Source organism: Bos grunniens, chromosome 10 (assembly GCF_055505025.1).
Source record: "Bos grunniens cultivar Pamir isolate PY7600 chromosome 10, Bosgru_T2T1.0, whole genome shotgun sequence".
Lineage (NCBI taxonomy): Eukaryota > Metazoa > Chordata > Mammalia > Artiodactyla > Bovidae > Bos > Bos grunniens.
In genome coordinates, this window is record NC_141174.1 from 73,406,995 (window position 1) to 73,424,940 (window position 17,946).

Below are 17,946 nucleotides of genomic sequence, written 5' to 3' on the forward strand. Positions count from 1 at the left end.
TCGAAGTTGGGGGCCTCGGGCGGAGCCGCACCAGAGCCGCGGCGACCGCTCAACCCGAGCTCCCGGCAGTCCCGCTGCCTCCACCGGAAAAGAATCGCCTCATCTGTCGCGATCCCACGGAGATCTTGCTCTTCCCTGTGCAGTCTCCGCGAACGAGCGCGTCGCGGGGCCGACGAGAGGAAAAGCCCAGGCCTGGGGCGGAGGAGGAATGAGGGGCCGAGAGCCGGGGGGATTTCCTCCCGCGCTTCCCCCTCCAACGGGAGCGGAAAATGTGATTTGCTGTGCATTCCAGGCGCAGTTCCCTGGGGTGACCTCTCCCAGCCGGTCCGGGCGGGGGGAGCAGACAAAGAGGCGAGGCCGGCAGAGAGAGGGGACCCCGCGGGGAGGCAGGAGGGGTGCGGGGGGCGGGGGCAGTACCGGGAAAGGGGGCGGATAGCGGGTCCCGCGGCGGCGGCGGCGCCTGGCCAATGAAGAGGCGCGGCCCCGGGCGCCGCGCTCCGCCGCCGGCATTTAAACGGGAGACGGCGCGATGCCCCTCACTCGGTGCGCCCTCCGCGGACCGGGCGACCCAGTGTGCCGCAAGAGCGGTACTCTCTGTCCCGCTGACCCCACGCGGAGCCCGGGCGGCTCTGGCCGCGGCCGCACACCGCGCCACGCGTCGAGAGCGCAGGCCCCGAAGGCCCGCTGCATTGACAGGTGAGCGCGGAGACGCAGGCGTGTGTATGTGTGTGTGTGTGGGTGTGTATGTATATGTGTGTAGGGGTCGGGAAACGACTCCCGCGTCCCGCTCGGTGCGCGACATCCCTTCCTGCGCTCAGGCCGAGGCCCCGCGTTCCCTGGGTGAACCCTCAAGAACCATCGCGGGGTCCTTCGTGCCCAAGGTCTTGGCTGCCTTGACCTCACCTTGTGCAGTGTGCAGGGCATGCATGACTGGGAAAGAGGATGTTAAGAGCAAGAACCCCGCATCCCATTGCCACCTCCCGGAGCTCCGCTAATACTCTGCTAGTGTGCGTGGCAGCCACGCTTGCCAGGCGTGCCTGCTGGGTGAGGGCGCGGAGACCGTGCGTACAGAGCGCAGTAGCAGAGGGAGAATGAGCGCCGGGGAGTAGTGGGGAGCAGCAGGAACCTTCGGCTCGACCACAGACGACGGGAAAAGTTGCCACGAGAGGGTCCCCTGTGTTTGAGGCGGAACTCTGGGTCTGGAGACTTCAGGGCGCGCCCGTCGGAGGGCTGTGACTGATCCTGCCATGGGGTGGAAGATCCTGAGAATGAGCGATGTATCCATTTGCTTATCCTCAAGGTGAGATGGAGACTTGGGCAACGGCGGAGCCGCGGAGTTCAGCCGCGGCGGAAACCCGAGGGTCAGGTAACCGGACCGGTGAGGTACGGTGAGCGGTCCGGGACGCCGAGGCCCGCGAGCCCATGGTGCTCACACCGCAAATAGCACACACCAGTACTTGCGGGCTGCGCACTCTTGGGTGCTGCGTTTCCTCTTCTAGGATTCTTCCTGCCCCATGCGCGACTCGACTGAACCCCGGACGTCCAGGCGCTGGGCAGTGACAATCCATCGGATCCTAATTCCGCGAGTACCTCCCTAATTTGTGTCCGAGTGGACCCTGCAGCGTATCGCTGCGCGGACGACGCGGGACTGGCAGCGGGAGGCTGGTCCCCCGCTTGGAAGCCCAGGTCATCCTTCGTCTTCACCCGCCTTCTTTGCTGACCGCTCTGCAGCCCACGGAGCAGAGTCAGGGGCTGGTAGGGTGTCGGGGGCCGTCACCTTGCCAGTTGGAGTTATTTGTAGATTTCTGGCTTGGGAAAAACAGACGCGCCACCGTTCTGACTTGGCTTTGTCTTCGGATCCCAGCACCGCCTTGGGGGCGCCCCAGCCAGGCTTTTCCCAGAGCGGGGCGCTGATAAGGTACCCCGGGCGAGGCAGGGGGCAGACAGGAGTCTCTCCAGTGAAGCCCTGCCAGCGCGCCCAGAGCTGGCCCGAAGGGGCTCCCGTGTAGAATCTGGTGACTGCTGCCTTCTCCTCCCCTTCCGTCTCTGAATCCCGACTCTTTTAGACAGAAATACAGCCTCGAAATTAGGGGTTAAAAGTCTCTTCTTAAATGGTACAAGGGCAGAGAGGCGACCATCGGTAGGAAATTGGATCTCCGGCTGCAAAGAGCAGATCCAAGCGGTGAGCGCGTGTTTACGTTCCTCTTCGAGATGGTGCCAGGACACGAGTTGATTAAAATAATCTATTGTGTTAAGTGGGTCACCAGGGATTTAAACTGCCCCAGGGACCCCAGAGTAGTGGCTTTCTCTGACTGTACACACAAGATAAATAAATAGCGGAGAAGAGTTTAAGATAACCCCCATCCCAGGGCAAGGAGTCTTCTTTCACCCCAGGGCTTTTCAGCCCCCAAGTCTTTTTCTTTTTCTTTTTTTTTGAAAGAGGGGGACTTGAAAGGGTGGACTTTTCAAAGCAACGAGGGAAAGAAGTATTTTCAGAAAACCACATATTCGTTCTCCTCTCTGGTACACTCCAGCTTACAACAGTAGGTGATCCAGTAACCATCACTGAATAAATTGCACACTCCAAATTGTTAGTATTAATTATTTAAGGGCTCTCTAGAACTTGGTTGCTGGGTGTCGTGCTGAGGTGTGTGTGTGTGTGTGTGTGTGTGTGTGTGTGTGTGTGTGTATTTAACCCCCAGGTCATTGTAGGAATTAAAGTGTTTTGTAAACTTTGTAATTTCACAGGTTTCCTATTTTCTTAAAAGTTCATTTTGAGAGAAATGTTTTGCTAACCCATGCACGGATCTATGGGAAATTCAAGTTGGCTAACCTAGTTTTAGGTGAAGGGCTACACGGGGGAGAGTAGAAACCTATTACATCCCCACATCTCTGAATGAAAGCTGCCTGCCTTGTCTTTATACTGAAGCTCTTAAGGTTTAAGCATTAAAAATGATATAATGCCAAGAAATTTTAGGCCACAAACCCCTCTCCCAAGAAATGCTTGTCAGCAGCAAAGCAGTGCAGAACAAAGTGAAGGACAGATGGAAAACCTAAATGTATGTAAAAGGCATGGGACAGGTAGGGGAGGTGACTTAGCATCCAACTGAAAGGCACACACCAGGCCAGTGTTATCAGCCTATGTTTTGCATCTGCAAGGAATTGTCTTAGTTTTAACACACGCACTTAGAAATGTGAAGTACAACAGTATTTCCTGGGATCAGAAAGGTTTTTTTCTTCACGTATGAGCAAAACAGAGAATTATTTGAGTTACAATATTCCTCAAATTTGATTGCATTAGAAACAAGTCCTTGTGTCCCTTATTAAACATTGTGCTGTGTGTCCTTAGAATAGTTCTTAAGGACATGTGTTTGGGGGCTCAGAAGAATGGGACTCAAACCCCGATTTCCCCATGAGGAGTTGTGTGACCTTGGATAAACTCCTAACTTTTCAGAGTCTAGATTCCCTGGTCGGTAAAAGGAAGACAATATTATCTACCTCCTATTTTGTTGTAAAAAATCAATTATAAAGTTCTGTCAGAACTGAGTATATTGCCTCACATAGGGTTTAAAAATATAGGTTAGGTGGTGTAATGCCACCATTCTTATTATGAGTGGTGGCATTTGGAGAGGCAGTAACATTTTAGGACCTCATGGTGTACCATAAGATGGTTTTGAAATTAAATCCCAAGTCCTGCTCACACAGAGATCAACACACACCTTTTACTACAACATAGAACCTATGATTTGGCTGTCTCTCAATTGTGCCGCTTAGTAAACATTTAACATTGATTACTTTCCAACTTGTTTCTTGTTGACCGCAAAAAATTGTATACTATCATTAACTTCACCAAAAAAAAATCTTCCAAGAGCCTGGAGAGCCCCTGAGATGCTTCTCTATGCCCTCTGTGATGTTGGGCCCCAGCCTGACTTAGCCTGAGTGGTCTTCAGTATAGAAAAGACGCACTTGGTGTGCTTGCAGTACACACAGGTGAGATTTATCCTCCACTAGTTTGCCAACCATCTTGGTACAAATTGTCTGAAAACAGAAAATCAACCCACTAGATTCTTTAGAACATCACTGCTCAGTTTCTAAAATTTGACTATCTTTCTAAAAAGTAAAGATCCAATTTAAAATGTTTGTCCTTAAAGATTTAGTCCTAAGAAAAAGAAATAGGGTCTTCTATAATTGGGCCTGCACTTAGAGCCTTTGCTGTCATTTCCATCTTTTTCTTTTTTCTTTTTAATGCTGGTGAATAATTTGCTGTCACGCCTGTTGAATAGCTTTCTAAAACATTGATCAGACATTCAGCCACAGACATCTGGCTTGCTGATCATTGTCTCCTCACTGTTAATCCCACTCAGCACTCCATTTAACTGATTACAAGCAGGTTGGTTAGCTAAAATGAGAAATACGGCGAGAAGAGTGCTGAAAGGAGCTGGCCTAAACTTTCCCAAAGACACTGAGGATATTAGAAACAGGTTACACACAGCACTTTTATTCCTCATTCCCAAGAATTAGATGATTGTATTCTTACGGCCGGTGAAGGTTAGAATAAATCACCGTGACCTGCACAGGACAGTGGTGGCTGATACGGGTTATCTTTGGGCAGATGTTTGCTTTTGATCACTCAGAGTAACCTGAAGGAAAGCATCAGGGAGAGAAGACATACTTTGAGAGTATCTATGTCCTCTGGGACAAGTGGATTAGAGGGGAGGACCGTGGTAAAGGGGAAAAAAAGGTAGGGGTGGGTGGGTCTTGCTGGTGGGAAACAGTTGCAGAGAAAACTCACCATGAAAATATAATCACATGATTTGGTGAAGCAGAAGTGCATTGAGGGGCAGACTTTGGAAAGAAGAATATTGTCTGCAAAGGAGAAATAAGGGAAATCTTTGTAGGTGTCTGCTGCACTCTGGGTCCATGAGTTGCAGCTTTAATTTAATAATGTGAGTGGGTCATTTCAGAATGCAAGTTACCAGAAATGTTTCCAGCTCATGGTTGAACATGGGTGATAATCCATAAGACCTAAATTTGGGTTGGCCTATGCTTCTATTTTTTATAATGGGGCACTCTGCTAGATGTCAAGGTGAAGAATTTATCTACAAGAAATTTATAGTTTCTTGGTTTCCCTCATGTCTAGATATTTATAGATTGTAATTTAGTGACAATACAATTGGAATTTCAAGAACACATCAGTCCTATTTCCTTCAATGCATGATCAAGATCATTTGGTGTGGGGGGAGGTTGAGTGATTGATCACGATGACTTGACAGAGCCCTGGTACTACCACTAAGTATAGTTTTCATCCCCCTGGTGCCCCCACCTCCCACCATACTCATGTGGGATATGCAGAGTTCTCAGAGCATTGCTCTAAGAAGTTGAGGTCTCTGTTGACTGAGATTCATAAAGTTGTTTTTTTCCTTCTCTCCAAATAACTATTATAAGATTTAAGAACTCAAAAGCTGAAGATATTTAAGAGTAAGCTTTAAATTTCTGTGTAGCCATTTCATAATATTTTTTCACACATAATAAATCTTATTTTGAGAAAAAATTTACTTTTCTTAAAAACAATCTATCACTCTAGACCCCTTTTTCTTATGGGGTTTGCACACTCCCATAGGAACAGGAAGTTGGTCCAAATTAAAACAGAAAACCACAGTTGACTAATTTTGAATTTACTGCTTTACTCTTGGTTTCTGCCCAAGTGAATCCAATGGCTTCAATGGGAAAATAAACCCCACGGTGTTCTCCAGGGACCTGGTAAAAAGTAGTGGGTATTTGGAGTTTTCCTAGAAAAAGGAGAAATATTAAGAAGCTCCCAAGGCTAGAAGGAGACAGAAATCGAAAGTTGGCTCTGCTCATCAGCTTGTGGGAATGCATTTTAAATGCAAAGAACAGAAGTTTTGCTGGTCAGTGTGGTCCATAATAATCATTACTGAATAAAAGAGAGCCCACTCTGCCAGGAATGAAAGAGGAGGTAATGAATAAGCCCTTAGAACTCTCAAACTTGGTTTTATTTAATGACAGATGGAAAAATGCCAGATAGGAAAAGATGAATATAAAGAAGGTCCTAAGAGGTGAAGAGAAAGAAAACTGCATTTTTTGGATAGATGTTTGTAGGTAGGGCTGGCCCCATGACCCCATGACTTGAACCTGTCCTGTGAGGTCATCATACATTCCTGGTCAAGTCTCAGATTGGCCTCTGTGATCCTGGCTCTGCACTCTTGCTCTGGAGGCTTCAGTTTTTCTGGAGGCCCCTTTTAGGAACGATGGGGAAGATAAGGCTGTCTTATGTGCTCCTCTTGGAAATGGGCAGAGACTGAATTTTAGTTTAGATCCTGGCCTGGAATTGAGTGAAGAACAGAAACTTTGAAAGCTTCCCAAATTCACACTATATTTGCTCAGGAGACTGGATTGTCATGGCTCAAGTTATCCTGGTCTCTGGAGAAAATCAGACTGTTTTATAACTGGGTTGTCCTCATGAGCGATTTTTTTTTTTAATACAAAACAAAGAAATTAATTTTTTGTTGTTGTTGAGGCCAAAAAGGCTCTGTTTAAAGAACAGGGATGTTGTAACATAAACTGACAAAAGCCAGGGAGTCTGCAGTCAGAGCGGGAGCTAAATGTCACGTTATCAGCTCCAAACTTGAACTTGCCCAAAAGTATTAGGTTAATGTTTAAAAGGTGCCATTTAAGAATATCTTGATTTTCATAGTGTCTTAATTTGACATTATCCTTAGGGTTGCATGGTCTTTACTACAGGACTTGCCCCTTAGAGGATGTAGATTCTACCCTGCCTTTGTTTTTGAAAGGTAACTGTTGCTACTAATTCCAGCCTGTATTGTTCCTAGGGGGTTGTGATGAGGTTACTATTCAATTGCACTTAGTGGTCATCCTGTTTCACACTGGTGGTCAGAAGGGAGCAGGCAAATGTGTGCTTCACAGCTGTGTCCTTGGGTTCAGAACCATAATGGTGGTGCAAGACAGGGAAAGCCTCAGGATCCATCAGGCTCGCTGTTACAGCCTGAGGAGGGAGGCTGTGAATTTGAAACTGCACTCATTGAAAAGAAAATCCTTTCACATTTTCATAGCACCTTCCATGCCCCATAGCTGTGGATACCACAGACCTTGCTGTTTCAAGCTTGTGAGAAAGGCAGACCTTCCATCAGCAGATGAATGGATAAGAAAGCTGTGGTACAAATACACAATGGAGTATTACTCAGCCATTAAAAAGAATACATTTCAGTCAGCTCTAATAAGGTGGATGAAACTGGAGCCTATGATACAGAGTGAAGTAAGCCAGAAAGGAAAACACCAATACGGTATATTAACGCATATATATGGAATTTATAAAGATGGTAACGATAACCCTGTATGCAAGACAGCAAAAAAGACCCAGATGTATAGAACAGTCTTTTGGATTCTGTGGGAGAGGGAGAAGGGGGGATGATTTGGGAGAATGGCATTGAAACATGTGTAATATCATATAATAAATGAATTGCCAGTCCAGGTTTGATTCAGGATACAGGATGCTTGGGGCTGGTGCACTGAGATGACCCAGAGGGATGGCATGGGGAGGGAGGTGGGAGGGGGGTTCAGGATGGGGAACACGTGTACACCCGTGGTGGATTCATGTTGATGTATGGCAAAACCAATACAATATTGTAAAGTAATTAGCCTCCAATTAAAATAAATAAATTAAAAAAAAATCAGTAGGAAAAAAAAAAGAAAGGCAGACCTACTGAATGACAATCTGCATTGTAACAATATCCCTGGGTGATTGTCTGCAAAATCAGGTTTGAGAAATACTGTCCCAGGACAATCTTAATACTCTGATGCTTCTCTCTTGCACCCTCCTTTTGAAAAATATACATCTCCTGTTCTTCCTTCTCTGTCTGCCCCACCTTCCCTGAATATACTGCTTTAAAATAGTCTTCCTTTCTCTGATTTACACTCCTCATTCCATTCATTTTTCTCTCTCTCCATCTTTGCTTTCCTTTTTTTTTCTTTTTGGTCAGTTTTCCTATAGCCTCCTCTTCTCTTATTTTAATTTTTTGCCATTGTTCATATGCCATTGTTCCTGCTGACCCATATCTAACTCCAGACCCAGTCATAATAATTCACTATCATAAACTTATTCAACATATCTCTGGCACTTACCTATGTAAATATTTGCACACACCTGTTTTCTTGTGCCCACTTTCTACCTTGTAAATTTCATATATACATCCATGCACATACACACATATATGTGAAGGACATGTTTCATCATTTGGAAGTGCATCATGGTATTTGTTGTTGTTCAGTTGCTAAGTCATGTCTACTCTTTGCAACCCCATGGATTGCAGCACACCAGGCTTCCCTGTCCTTCGCTGCCTCCCAGAGTTTGCTCAGATTTATGTCTGTTGAGTCGGTGATGCTGTCTAACCATCTCATCCTCTGCCAGCCCCTTCTCCTTTTGCCTTCAAACTTTCCCAGCATCAGGGTCTTTTCCAATGAGTCAGCTCTCCAGTGGTCAAAGTATTAGAGCATCAGCTTCAGCATCAGTCCTTCCAATGAATATTCAGGGTTGATGTCCCTTAGGGTTGACTGGTTTGATCTCCTTGCAGTCCAAGGGATTCTCAAGAATCTTCTCCAGCACCACAATTCAAAAGCAGCAATTCTGTGCTCTCCGTTCTTTATGGTCCAACTCTCACATCCATAAGTGACTACTGGAAAAACCATAGCTTTGACTATATGGACCTTTGTCGTCAAAGTGATATCTTTGCTTTTTAATATGCTGTCTAAGTTTGTCATTGCTTTTCTTCTAAGTAGCAAGCATCTTTTAACTTCATGGCTGTAGTCACCATCCGCAGTGATTTGGGAGCCCAAGAAGAGAAAAATCTGTCCCTGCTTCTCCTTTTTCACCTACTATTTGCCATGAAGTGATGGGACTGGATGCCATGATCTTTATTTTTTTAATGCTGAATTTCAAGCCAGCTTTTTCACTCTCTTCTTTCATCTTCATCAAGAGATTCTTTAGTTCCTCTTCACTTTCTGCCATTAGAATAGTATCATCTGCATATCTGAGGTTATTTCTCCTGGCAATCTTGATTCCAGCTTGTGATTCATCTAGCCCGGCATTTTGCATGATGTACTCTGCATATAGTTAAATAAGCAGAGTGACAGTACACAGCCTTGTCCTTCTTCTCTCCCAATTTAGAACCAGTCAGTTGTTCCATGTCCAGTTCTAACTGTTGCTTCTTGACCCACATACAGGTTTCTCAAGAGACAGGTAAGGCAGTCTGGTACTTCCATCTCTTTAAGAATTTTTCACAGTTTGTTGTGATCCAAACTGTCAAAGGCTTTAGCATAGTCAATGAACCAGAAGTAGATGCTTTTCTGGAATTCCTTCCTTTCTCTATGATCCAACGAATGTTGGCAGTTTGATCTCTGGTTCCTCTTCCTTTTCTAAATCCTGGTTGTACATATGGAAGTTCTTGGTTCATGTACTGCTGAAGCCTAGCTTGAAGGATTTTGAGCAGAATGACCTTGCTAGCATGTGAAACACAGACAGTTGTGCAGTAATCTGAACATTCTTTGGCAATGCATTCTTTGGAATTGGAATGAAAACTGACCTTTCCCAGTCCTGTGGCCCCTACTAAGTTTTCCAAACTTGCTGACATACTGGGGGCTTCCCTGGTGGCTCAGTTAATAAATATGCCTGCAATGCAGGAGACCTCAGGAAGATCCCTTGGAGAAGGGAATGACTACCCACTCCAGTATTCTTGCCTGGAGAACTCCATAGCCAGAGGAGCCTGGCAGGCTACAGCCCATGGGGTCTCAAAGAATCTGACATGACTCATGACTGAGCAACTTTTTTTGAGTGCAGCACTTTAACAGCATCAACTTTTAGAATTTTAAATAGCTCAACTGGAATTCCATCACCCCCATTCGCTTACTTTACACTTCAGGATGTCCAGCTCTAGGTGAGTGACCACACCATCATGGTTATCCTGGTCATTAAGACCTTTTCTCTACAGTTCTTCTGTGTATTCATGTCACCTGTTCTTAATCTCTTCTGCTTCTGGGAGGTCCTTACCATTTCTGTTCTTTATCATGTCCATCGTTGCTTGAAATGTTCCCTTTATATCTTGAAGAAATTTCTAATCTTTCCTGTTCTATTGTTTTTCTCTATTTCTTTGCATTTTTCTCTTAAGCGCCCCCCCTCTTTTTTTTAATCTTCCCTTGTTATTCTCTGTAACTTTGCATTCATTTGGGTATATTTTTCCCTTTACCCTTGCCTTTCACTTCTTTTCTCAGCTATTTTAAAGCCTCCTTAGACAACCATTTTGCCTTCTTGCATTTCTTTTTCTTTGGGATGGTTTTAGTCACTGCCTCTTGTACAATGTTATGAACCTCCAATCGTAGTTCTTCAGACACTCTACCAGATCTAATACCTTGAATCTATTGATCACCTCCACTGTATAATCATAGGGATTTGATTTAGGTCATACCTGAATGATATAGTGGTTTTCCCTACTTTCTTCAGTTTAAGCCTGAATTTTGCAACAAGGTGCTCATGATCTGAGCCACAGTCAGCTCCCAGTCTTATTTTTGCTGACTGGATAGAGCTTCTCCATCTTCAGCTGCAAAGAACATAATCAGTCTGATTTAATTATTGACCATTTGGTGATGTCCATGTGTAGAGCTGTCTCTTGGGTTGTTGGAAAAGAGTGTTTGCCATGACCGGCATGTTCTCTTGACAAATCTGTTAGCCTTTGCCCTGCTTCATTTTGTACTCGAAGGCCAAACTTGCCTGTTATTCCAGGTACCTCTTGACTTTACTTTTGCATTCCAATCCCCTGTGATGAAAAGGACATTTTTTTTTTTTGGTGTTAGTTCCAGAAGGTGTTGTCAGTCTTCACAGAACTGGTCAACTTCAGCTTCTTCAGCAGCAGTGGTTGGGGCATAGACTTGGATTACTATGATGTTGAATGGTTTGCCTTGGAAATGCACCAAGATCATTCTGTTATTTTTGAGGTTGCACCCAAGTACTGCATTTCAGATTCTTTTGTTGATTATGAAGGCTACTCCATTTCTTCTAAGGGATTCTTGCCCACAGTAGTAGATAATAATGGTTATCTGAATTAAAGTTGCCCATTCCGGTCCATTTTAGTTCACAGATCCCTAAGATGTTGATGTTCAATCTTGCCATTTCCTGCCTGACCATGTCCAATTTACCTTGATTTGTGGACCTAACATTCCAGGTTCCTATGTAATATTGTTCTTTACAGCATCGGAGTTTACTTTCACCACCAGACACATCCCACAACTGAGAGTCATTTCTGCTTTGGCTCAGCCACTTCATTCTTTCTGAAGCTATTAGTAATTGCCCTCTGCTCTTCCCCAGTAGCATATTGGACACCTTCTGACCTGGGCAGGTGGTGGTGTGGGAATCATTTTTTGGTGTCATATTTTTTGCCTTTTTGTATGGCTCACGAGTGGGCTTCCCTGATGGCTCAGTGGTTTAGAATCTGCTTGCAGTGCAGGAGACTCAGGAGATGCAGGTTCCATTCCTGGGTTGGGAAGATCCCCTGTAGGAGGAAATGGCAACCCACTCCAGTATTTTTGCCTGGAGAATCCCATGAACAGAGGAGCCTGGTGGGCCACAGTCCATAGGGTCGCAAAGAGTCCAACACGACTGAGTGATTGAACATACATGCACATTGTTCATGGGATTTCCTGCTGCAGGAGATCTTCCCCTACCCAGGGACTGAACCTGTGTCTCCTGAGTTTCCTGCATTGGCAAGCAGATTCTTTACCACTCAGCCACCTTGGAATTCCCAGTTGAGTCCATATCTTGGCTTATTTGCTGTATAACTCTGGATGAGCTAATACATGGCTTCATGGGTCAGAGGGTAATGAGAATAGCAGTACCTAATTCCTGGAGATATTGTGAAAACAAAAGAAATCACTTACATCAAGTGTTTACCAAGTGCCTGATAAAATACTGGCTGTTTTATTAATGCTTTTGTTAATTAACTTTTACGTTTTTCATGCCTCCTCTCTCTGTCTCTTCTCTTTAGCATGAGCCGCACAGCCTACACTGTGGGAGCCCTGCTTCTCCTCTTGGGGACCCTGTTGCCAGCTGCTGAGGGGAAAAAGAAGGGGTCCCAAGGGGCTATCCCCCCACCAGACAAGGCCCAGCACAATGACTCCGAGCAGACTCAGTCTCCCCAGCAGCCTGGCTCCAGGAACCGGGGGCGGGGCCAGGGGAGGGGCACTGCCATGCCCGGAGAGGAGGTGCTGGAGTCCAGCCAGGAGGCCCTGCATGTGACCGAGCGCAAATACCTGAAGCGAGACTGGTGCAAAACCCAGCCGCTGAAGCAGACCATCCACGAGGAGGGCTGCAACAGCCGTACCATCATCAACCGCTTCTGCTACGGCCAGTGCAACTCCTTCTACATCCCCAGGCACATCCGGAAAGAGGAGGGCTCCTTTCAGTCCTGCTCCTTTTGCAAGCCCAAGAAATTCACCACCATGATGGTCACTCTCAACTGTCCTGAACTCCAGCCACCCACCAAGAAGAAGAGGGTCACGCGTGTCAAGCAGTGCCGTTGCATATCCATCGATTTGGATTAAAGCCAGGCACACCCAGCCTGTCTTTGGGATGCAGGCCCCAGGCGGGCCCAGAGACAGACCTCAATCAACCTTATTCTTACTTGGCTGAAACCTAGAGGCAAGAAAGACCACCAGCTGCCTCCTCCCAGGAGCCTGCTAGTGCGTAGTTTGTGTGCCTGAGTGTTTGTGGGTGCCTGTGGGTGTTTGCAGACACCAGAGGAAACACAGTCTCTGCTAGAGGGCACTTCCTAGTATGTAAATGTATCTGCTTCCTTGCGGGATGACACAGAAAACCCAAGCTACTTACTACCCCAGGCACTTTGTAGGGAGGGGTTGGTGGGCAGGCTGTGGTCTGGGTCTGCCTCAGTCTTCCTTGTGCCCTCCTGGGGACCAGATCCTCCCTTCCAAATGAATATTAATGGAGAGGCTTCCCTGGGGGCATGAGACCTGTTTTGTGCTGCCTTGGCCTTGGAAAAGATGTTTTACCCTGTGCTTGCTTCCCTCCTTCCTCTTCCCTCTCACAGTCCGTCCCCTCTTAGGATCTCAGTGACTTTCTGTCCACCACCTTCCCTGTCAAGGGTTCTAAAGCAACTTGCTTGACCATAGATGCAAATGTTTCCTATTTGGGGAAGACCTTTCAGACTCTGGGGGAAGCTGATGGTGCAAGGGCAAGAAGGATAGAGGGTTGAGAGAAGAGGGAGATTGCAGGTGAGGACCAATTGGTGCAGCAAAATTCAGGCGGGAGATGGGCAGAGTGTGGAAAGGCCAACCTCCAAACACAGTGAGACCCGTGCTTTAGCAAATTTTCCCTTGATGTTTAAAGAAGAGAAATAGAATTGCCAAAAAATCATTAACTTTGGCAGTCACCGTGACTGTTGAAATTAGCTGTAACTCAATACCAAACTTAAAACATAAATACTGACCACTCCTATTTTCAGAACCAAGTGAGTGAAACCAAAACAGCCCCTCCTGCTTTGCCCCTCAGATGGACAAAAGATGTAATTCAGAAACTCCTACACAAGAATAGGAAAAAGACAAAAACCTCATAAGAAGAAGGCCTTATTATCTGTCCTTTTGGCTGGGTTATCATCACCTTTTTCCTGGTTCATTGTTTCTGTGTGGTGCTTCTGAGAACCACAACCCTGTTGGATAAAAACATACTGTCTCTGCTGAGTGTACCTGACAGTCAAGGACCCGGCTGAGATAAGAGAGTTTAGGGCCTGCTCCTTTCCACTCATTCGGGGTCTGTCTTAGCCATCGTTAGGAGATTGAGCCGGAGAAGGCAATGGCAACCCACTCCAGTGTTCTTGCCTGGAGAATCCCAGGGATCGGGGAGCCTGGTGGGCTGCCATCTATGGGGTCGCACAGAGTCGGACATGACTCTGCAGCAGCAGCAGCAGCAGCAGAGACTGAGCTGGAGAGCAGAGCAGAGTAAGGCAAGGAAGGCAATTGCTTCTGGCTAAGGAGTAGTTAAAAGGCAGGGAGGAGATGTAAGGCATATAACCTGCGCTTCTTCCTTCACCTTCTGAGAGTCTAAGGGAAACCCCGGTTAAGAAATCAGAGCATTTGTGTGCATTAGCTGTCCTACTGCTGGTAGGATTTATGTAACATTATAGCCACTCGGAACCTAGCGATAGTTGCTGTTCTCTGATTAAACTTGGGTTATTTGCAATGCCTATGTAGGATTTATCTAATGGCCAAAGTGCAGGGTGGGGAAACCTTCCTGCATGTTGGATTTGGCCAACCTGCTTTCTTCGAGCCTAAGGTTTTATATGTAAACCACCCCACCCCGTACTCTTTTTGCCTCGCATCTTCTCAATCTCACCAGCCAAGTCATGTGTAACATGGGAAACAAACACCAGGACTTGCATTTAGGTTTGCCCACGAAGGCTCTAGCGTTCAAAGAATCATTGCAACTAAAGAGGCTGCTTTTATTTTATTTTTGTTTTGGTCCAGTGCTCTCCCCACTAACAACTAAATAGGAACCATACTTTGAAGCAGAAAGTTATCTTGAACACCCAAAATATTGAGTCTAATTTTAAAACGTTGCAACTCACTACTGATGATTCTACACTAGGAGAATTTGTGCTAACACATAGTCTGTGCATTTCACATCCACGGTAGCCCCTGCCCTAAATCCTTCTATCGTCCACATCCCCCAACAATAAAGCACAGAATGGATTTAATTAAGCATGCAAATACTAAGCTAGAATTTTGAGGGTGGGAGAGAAGAAAGGAGAAGGAGCTGAAAATATACAACCACACTAGAGAGGAAAAATGACATTCAGAACCAGCAGACACCAAATCTCTCTTGTTGTTTTAACTGCCACAAGTTTGCAATTTGGTTAAAAAGAGATGACTTAAGTTGGCAGCAGGAATCTTCTTTTAGTAGCTTGTACCACAGTTTTGCATGTAAGTTGGATTTGGCTTAAGTGAAGAGAATTTGCTCAAAATGAACTTCACTGGGATAATAAGCAACATAATTGCCCTAAAAGCACAGCACTACCCAAAGAAGGGGATGTCTGCTTTTCTTTTTGTGCCTATATTAAAACTAGCCCAAGTCCCATGCATCTTCCAACATTTATTGAAAGTGCCATATCTGTTAATATTGTATTGGAATCACTGATGATGTAATGATATGTTTTTTTCATTACTATAGTAGAACTTTTATGGCAAGATATTTGTGATCTAGATCTTTCCTATTAAAATAATGCCAAACACCAAATATGAATTTTATGATGTACACTTTGTGCTTGGCATTAAAATAGAAAAACACACATCCTGCGTCTGTAAGTTGTTTTTTGTTATTGTAGTTCTGCAAAGTTAAAAATGTAAGCGAATAATCTGGAGGAAAGGATAATTTCCACTGTGTGGAATGTGAATAGTTAAACAAAAAGTTATGGTTATTTAATGTAATTATTAACTCAAATCCTTTGGTCACTGTGATTTCAAGCATGGTTTTTTTTTTTGTTTTTTTTTTCTCCTTTATATGACTTCCTCTGAGTTGAGCAAAGAAGAAGCTGGCACATTGTATGTTGTTGGAGGTTTTTATCAGGTCAGAGGGAAACAATAAAATCTTGACACATCTGAACTTGCTTATAGAGTCAAGACCTGAGCTTTTATTTTTATAACTGAATGTTCCTTAAAGGTTAACATTTCTGAGGCATCCTAAGAGAGATCTTAAATGTTATTTTGGAAGAATTAAATGTGCGTATACTAATAGCAAATAATAATGAATTGTCCACAAGTCCTTTTATGGAGAAAATCTAAAATAAAAAATGTATGTACAGAACATTTATAAATGACAAGTTAATGCTAAAGAGTGAAAGTAGTTCTACTGATTTGTCATTCTCAATATATTTAATATCAACTGCATTATGTATTATGTCTGCTTTAATCATTTGAAAAACAGAGAATTATGAAGACTATGATCAAGGTCCTTTGCTGTCTATGAGGATAAGGGGGGATTTGGTAGTTTCATAAAAGCTAATTTGGTTGAAAGCAAAGTTTTATGAATCTGTAACTAGAATTTAACTTCACCCCAATAATGTTATATATAACCTTTCCCAAAGAACAACCAATAAATTGAACCTGTTCTCTGTTTGTGTGTGTGTTTCACTGGTAGTGTTCACAGGATAGAGCTGGGGCAGGGATTCATTTGTCATGGGAAGTGAGGTAGAAAATAGATCATGAGATCTCTTGTGATCTTAAAAGGAATTTATTCTCTATTCACACTTTCCAGATCTCACTGGATTTCAGGACACCTCCGGCAATGGCAGTTGGAGGTAGGGGAAAGCTGGTGAGCAGTAGAAAGTACCAACCTCTTCCCCAGAGCTAGAAAGAAGAGTTAAAATGCTTCTGAGAAGCCTTCAGATAGTGGAAGAATCGTCGCACTGAAATGGTAATAGCTTTATTCTTGAGGTATTCAAGGGAAAATGGGGAGAAAGATTTGGGGCTCAGTAGAAGAAGGAGCTTTCTAATGATGAGAGTGATTCAGCAATGCGATGAGCTATCATTGAGATAGTCAACTCCCTTGGAAATATTAAAACATATGCTTGATATCATTTGATAGGGATTTGAGCCATTGTGAGTTATTGCCCTGGTTATGCAACTGAATGAGTGGATTTCTGGGGTCCCTTCATACTTAGGTGTGCAATACAGGATTGCTGCTACGTTTTGGTGCTCTAACAGTGATAATGAAAATGCCTGTGCCAGACACTGTCAAGGATTTTATTTTAATTATTTTCCACTTAATTTTCATAGTGACTCAACAATGTGTGTACCATTATGATCGCTGCTAGGAAATAGTGAATTCTTGTCTTACTACAGCACCTGTGCTCTTAAACACTATGGAAAGCTGTGAGATTTTTCAGCTTACCAGTTTGTTCTTTTAAGGATAGAGTGCAGCAGTTTAAAAACTGATCCAGTCTTGACTTTTGCATCTAATGATCAAGGCCACCCTGAAATTGTATTGGCATCATCAGGAACTCCTGTTCTGAAGCATTCAAAGTCTCTTTGCCACCTCTTTTTGTCATGGCCTCCTTGGACTTAGAAGGGGAAAAAAGTGGCAAGTCCCCAAAAGACAGTGTCCTCAAAAAAATCACATGCACACCTAGGAGATAATATGTGGACAGGGTTTGAAAAGGTAGTGGGACTAGAAAGAGAAATACATTCTAGGTTTCAAAAAAGTATGTAATAGGACATCAGCAAAAATGTTGGAGTGAGAGGCATTGAAAATTCTTTCCTCCATAAAATCTTTGGAAGTCTGCAAAAATAGAAGCAGATATTTAGAGCTCTGGAAATTTACCTGAAGACTTGCAGCAGTCTGAGGAGTGCTTATTGAAGAGAAAGGCTGAATATCTGTAACAATAGTGAGCCTTGTCATACTGTAACTTGCCCTATTCTCATCTCCCTCTCCAGTTCCATAGGAGTCTTGAAACCAACAGCCTGCAATTATGATAAGCACCAGCAGTCTGACAGTCACTGGGAGAAGTAGAATGGGATTTGAGTTCTTTGAAAGCCAAATACCCAGAGAATTGTAATTATTTGACCTGTCTGTCAGGCCCTGGAGGCCCCACTTGCAAAGGTATCTTTACTTGACCTAATTGGAAACTGCCTAGTGTGAAAAGCCCTGTTGAAAACAATTAGAGGCAATTGATTATTTTTGTGGCCGCCTGAGGCAGTGGATAGCAATTGGGGCTCACAATAGGTTAAACAAAAAGCTTAAAAAGGAGACTGCAGAATGACATTTTGGGGGGCTTTGAAAAGCTTCAACATATTACTGGGAATCTAGAAAGCCAAATCATGTATAGGGCTGTGTGCCTGCCCAAGGCTGGGAACAAG

The 17,946-nt window shown here is 44.5% G+C and overlaps 1 protein-coding gene across 1 annotated transcript; it reads left to right on the top strand.

The window, feature by feature from the left end:
* The first annotated feature begins 111 nt into the window (after window positions 1-111).
* Window positions 112-16,206, top strand: GREM1 (gremlin 1, DAN family BMP antagonist). Its single transcript, XM_086318984.1, has 2 exons — window positions 112-696; window positions 12,069-16,206. The coding sequence occupies exons 1-2, from the start codon at window positions 530-532 to the stop codon at window positions 12,622-12,624; spliced, it is 723 nt and encodes a 240-aa protein (XP_086175110.1). The 5' UTR covers window positions 112-529; the 3' UTR covers window positions 12,625-16,206.
* Window positions 16,207-17,946: the final 1,740 nt, after the last annotated feature.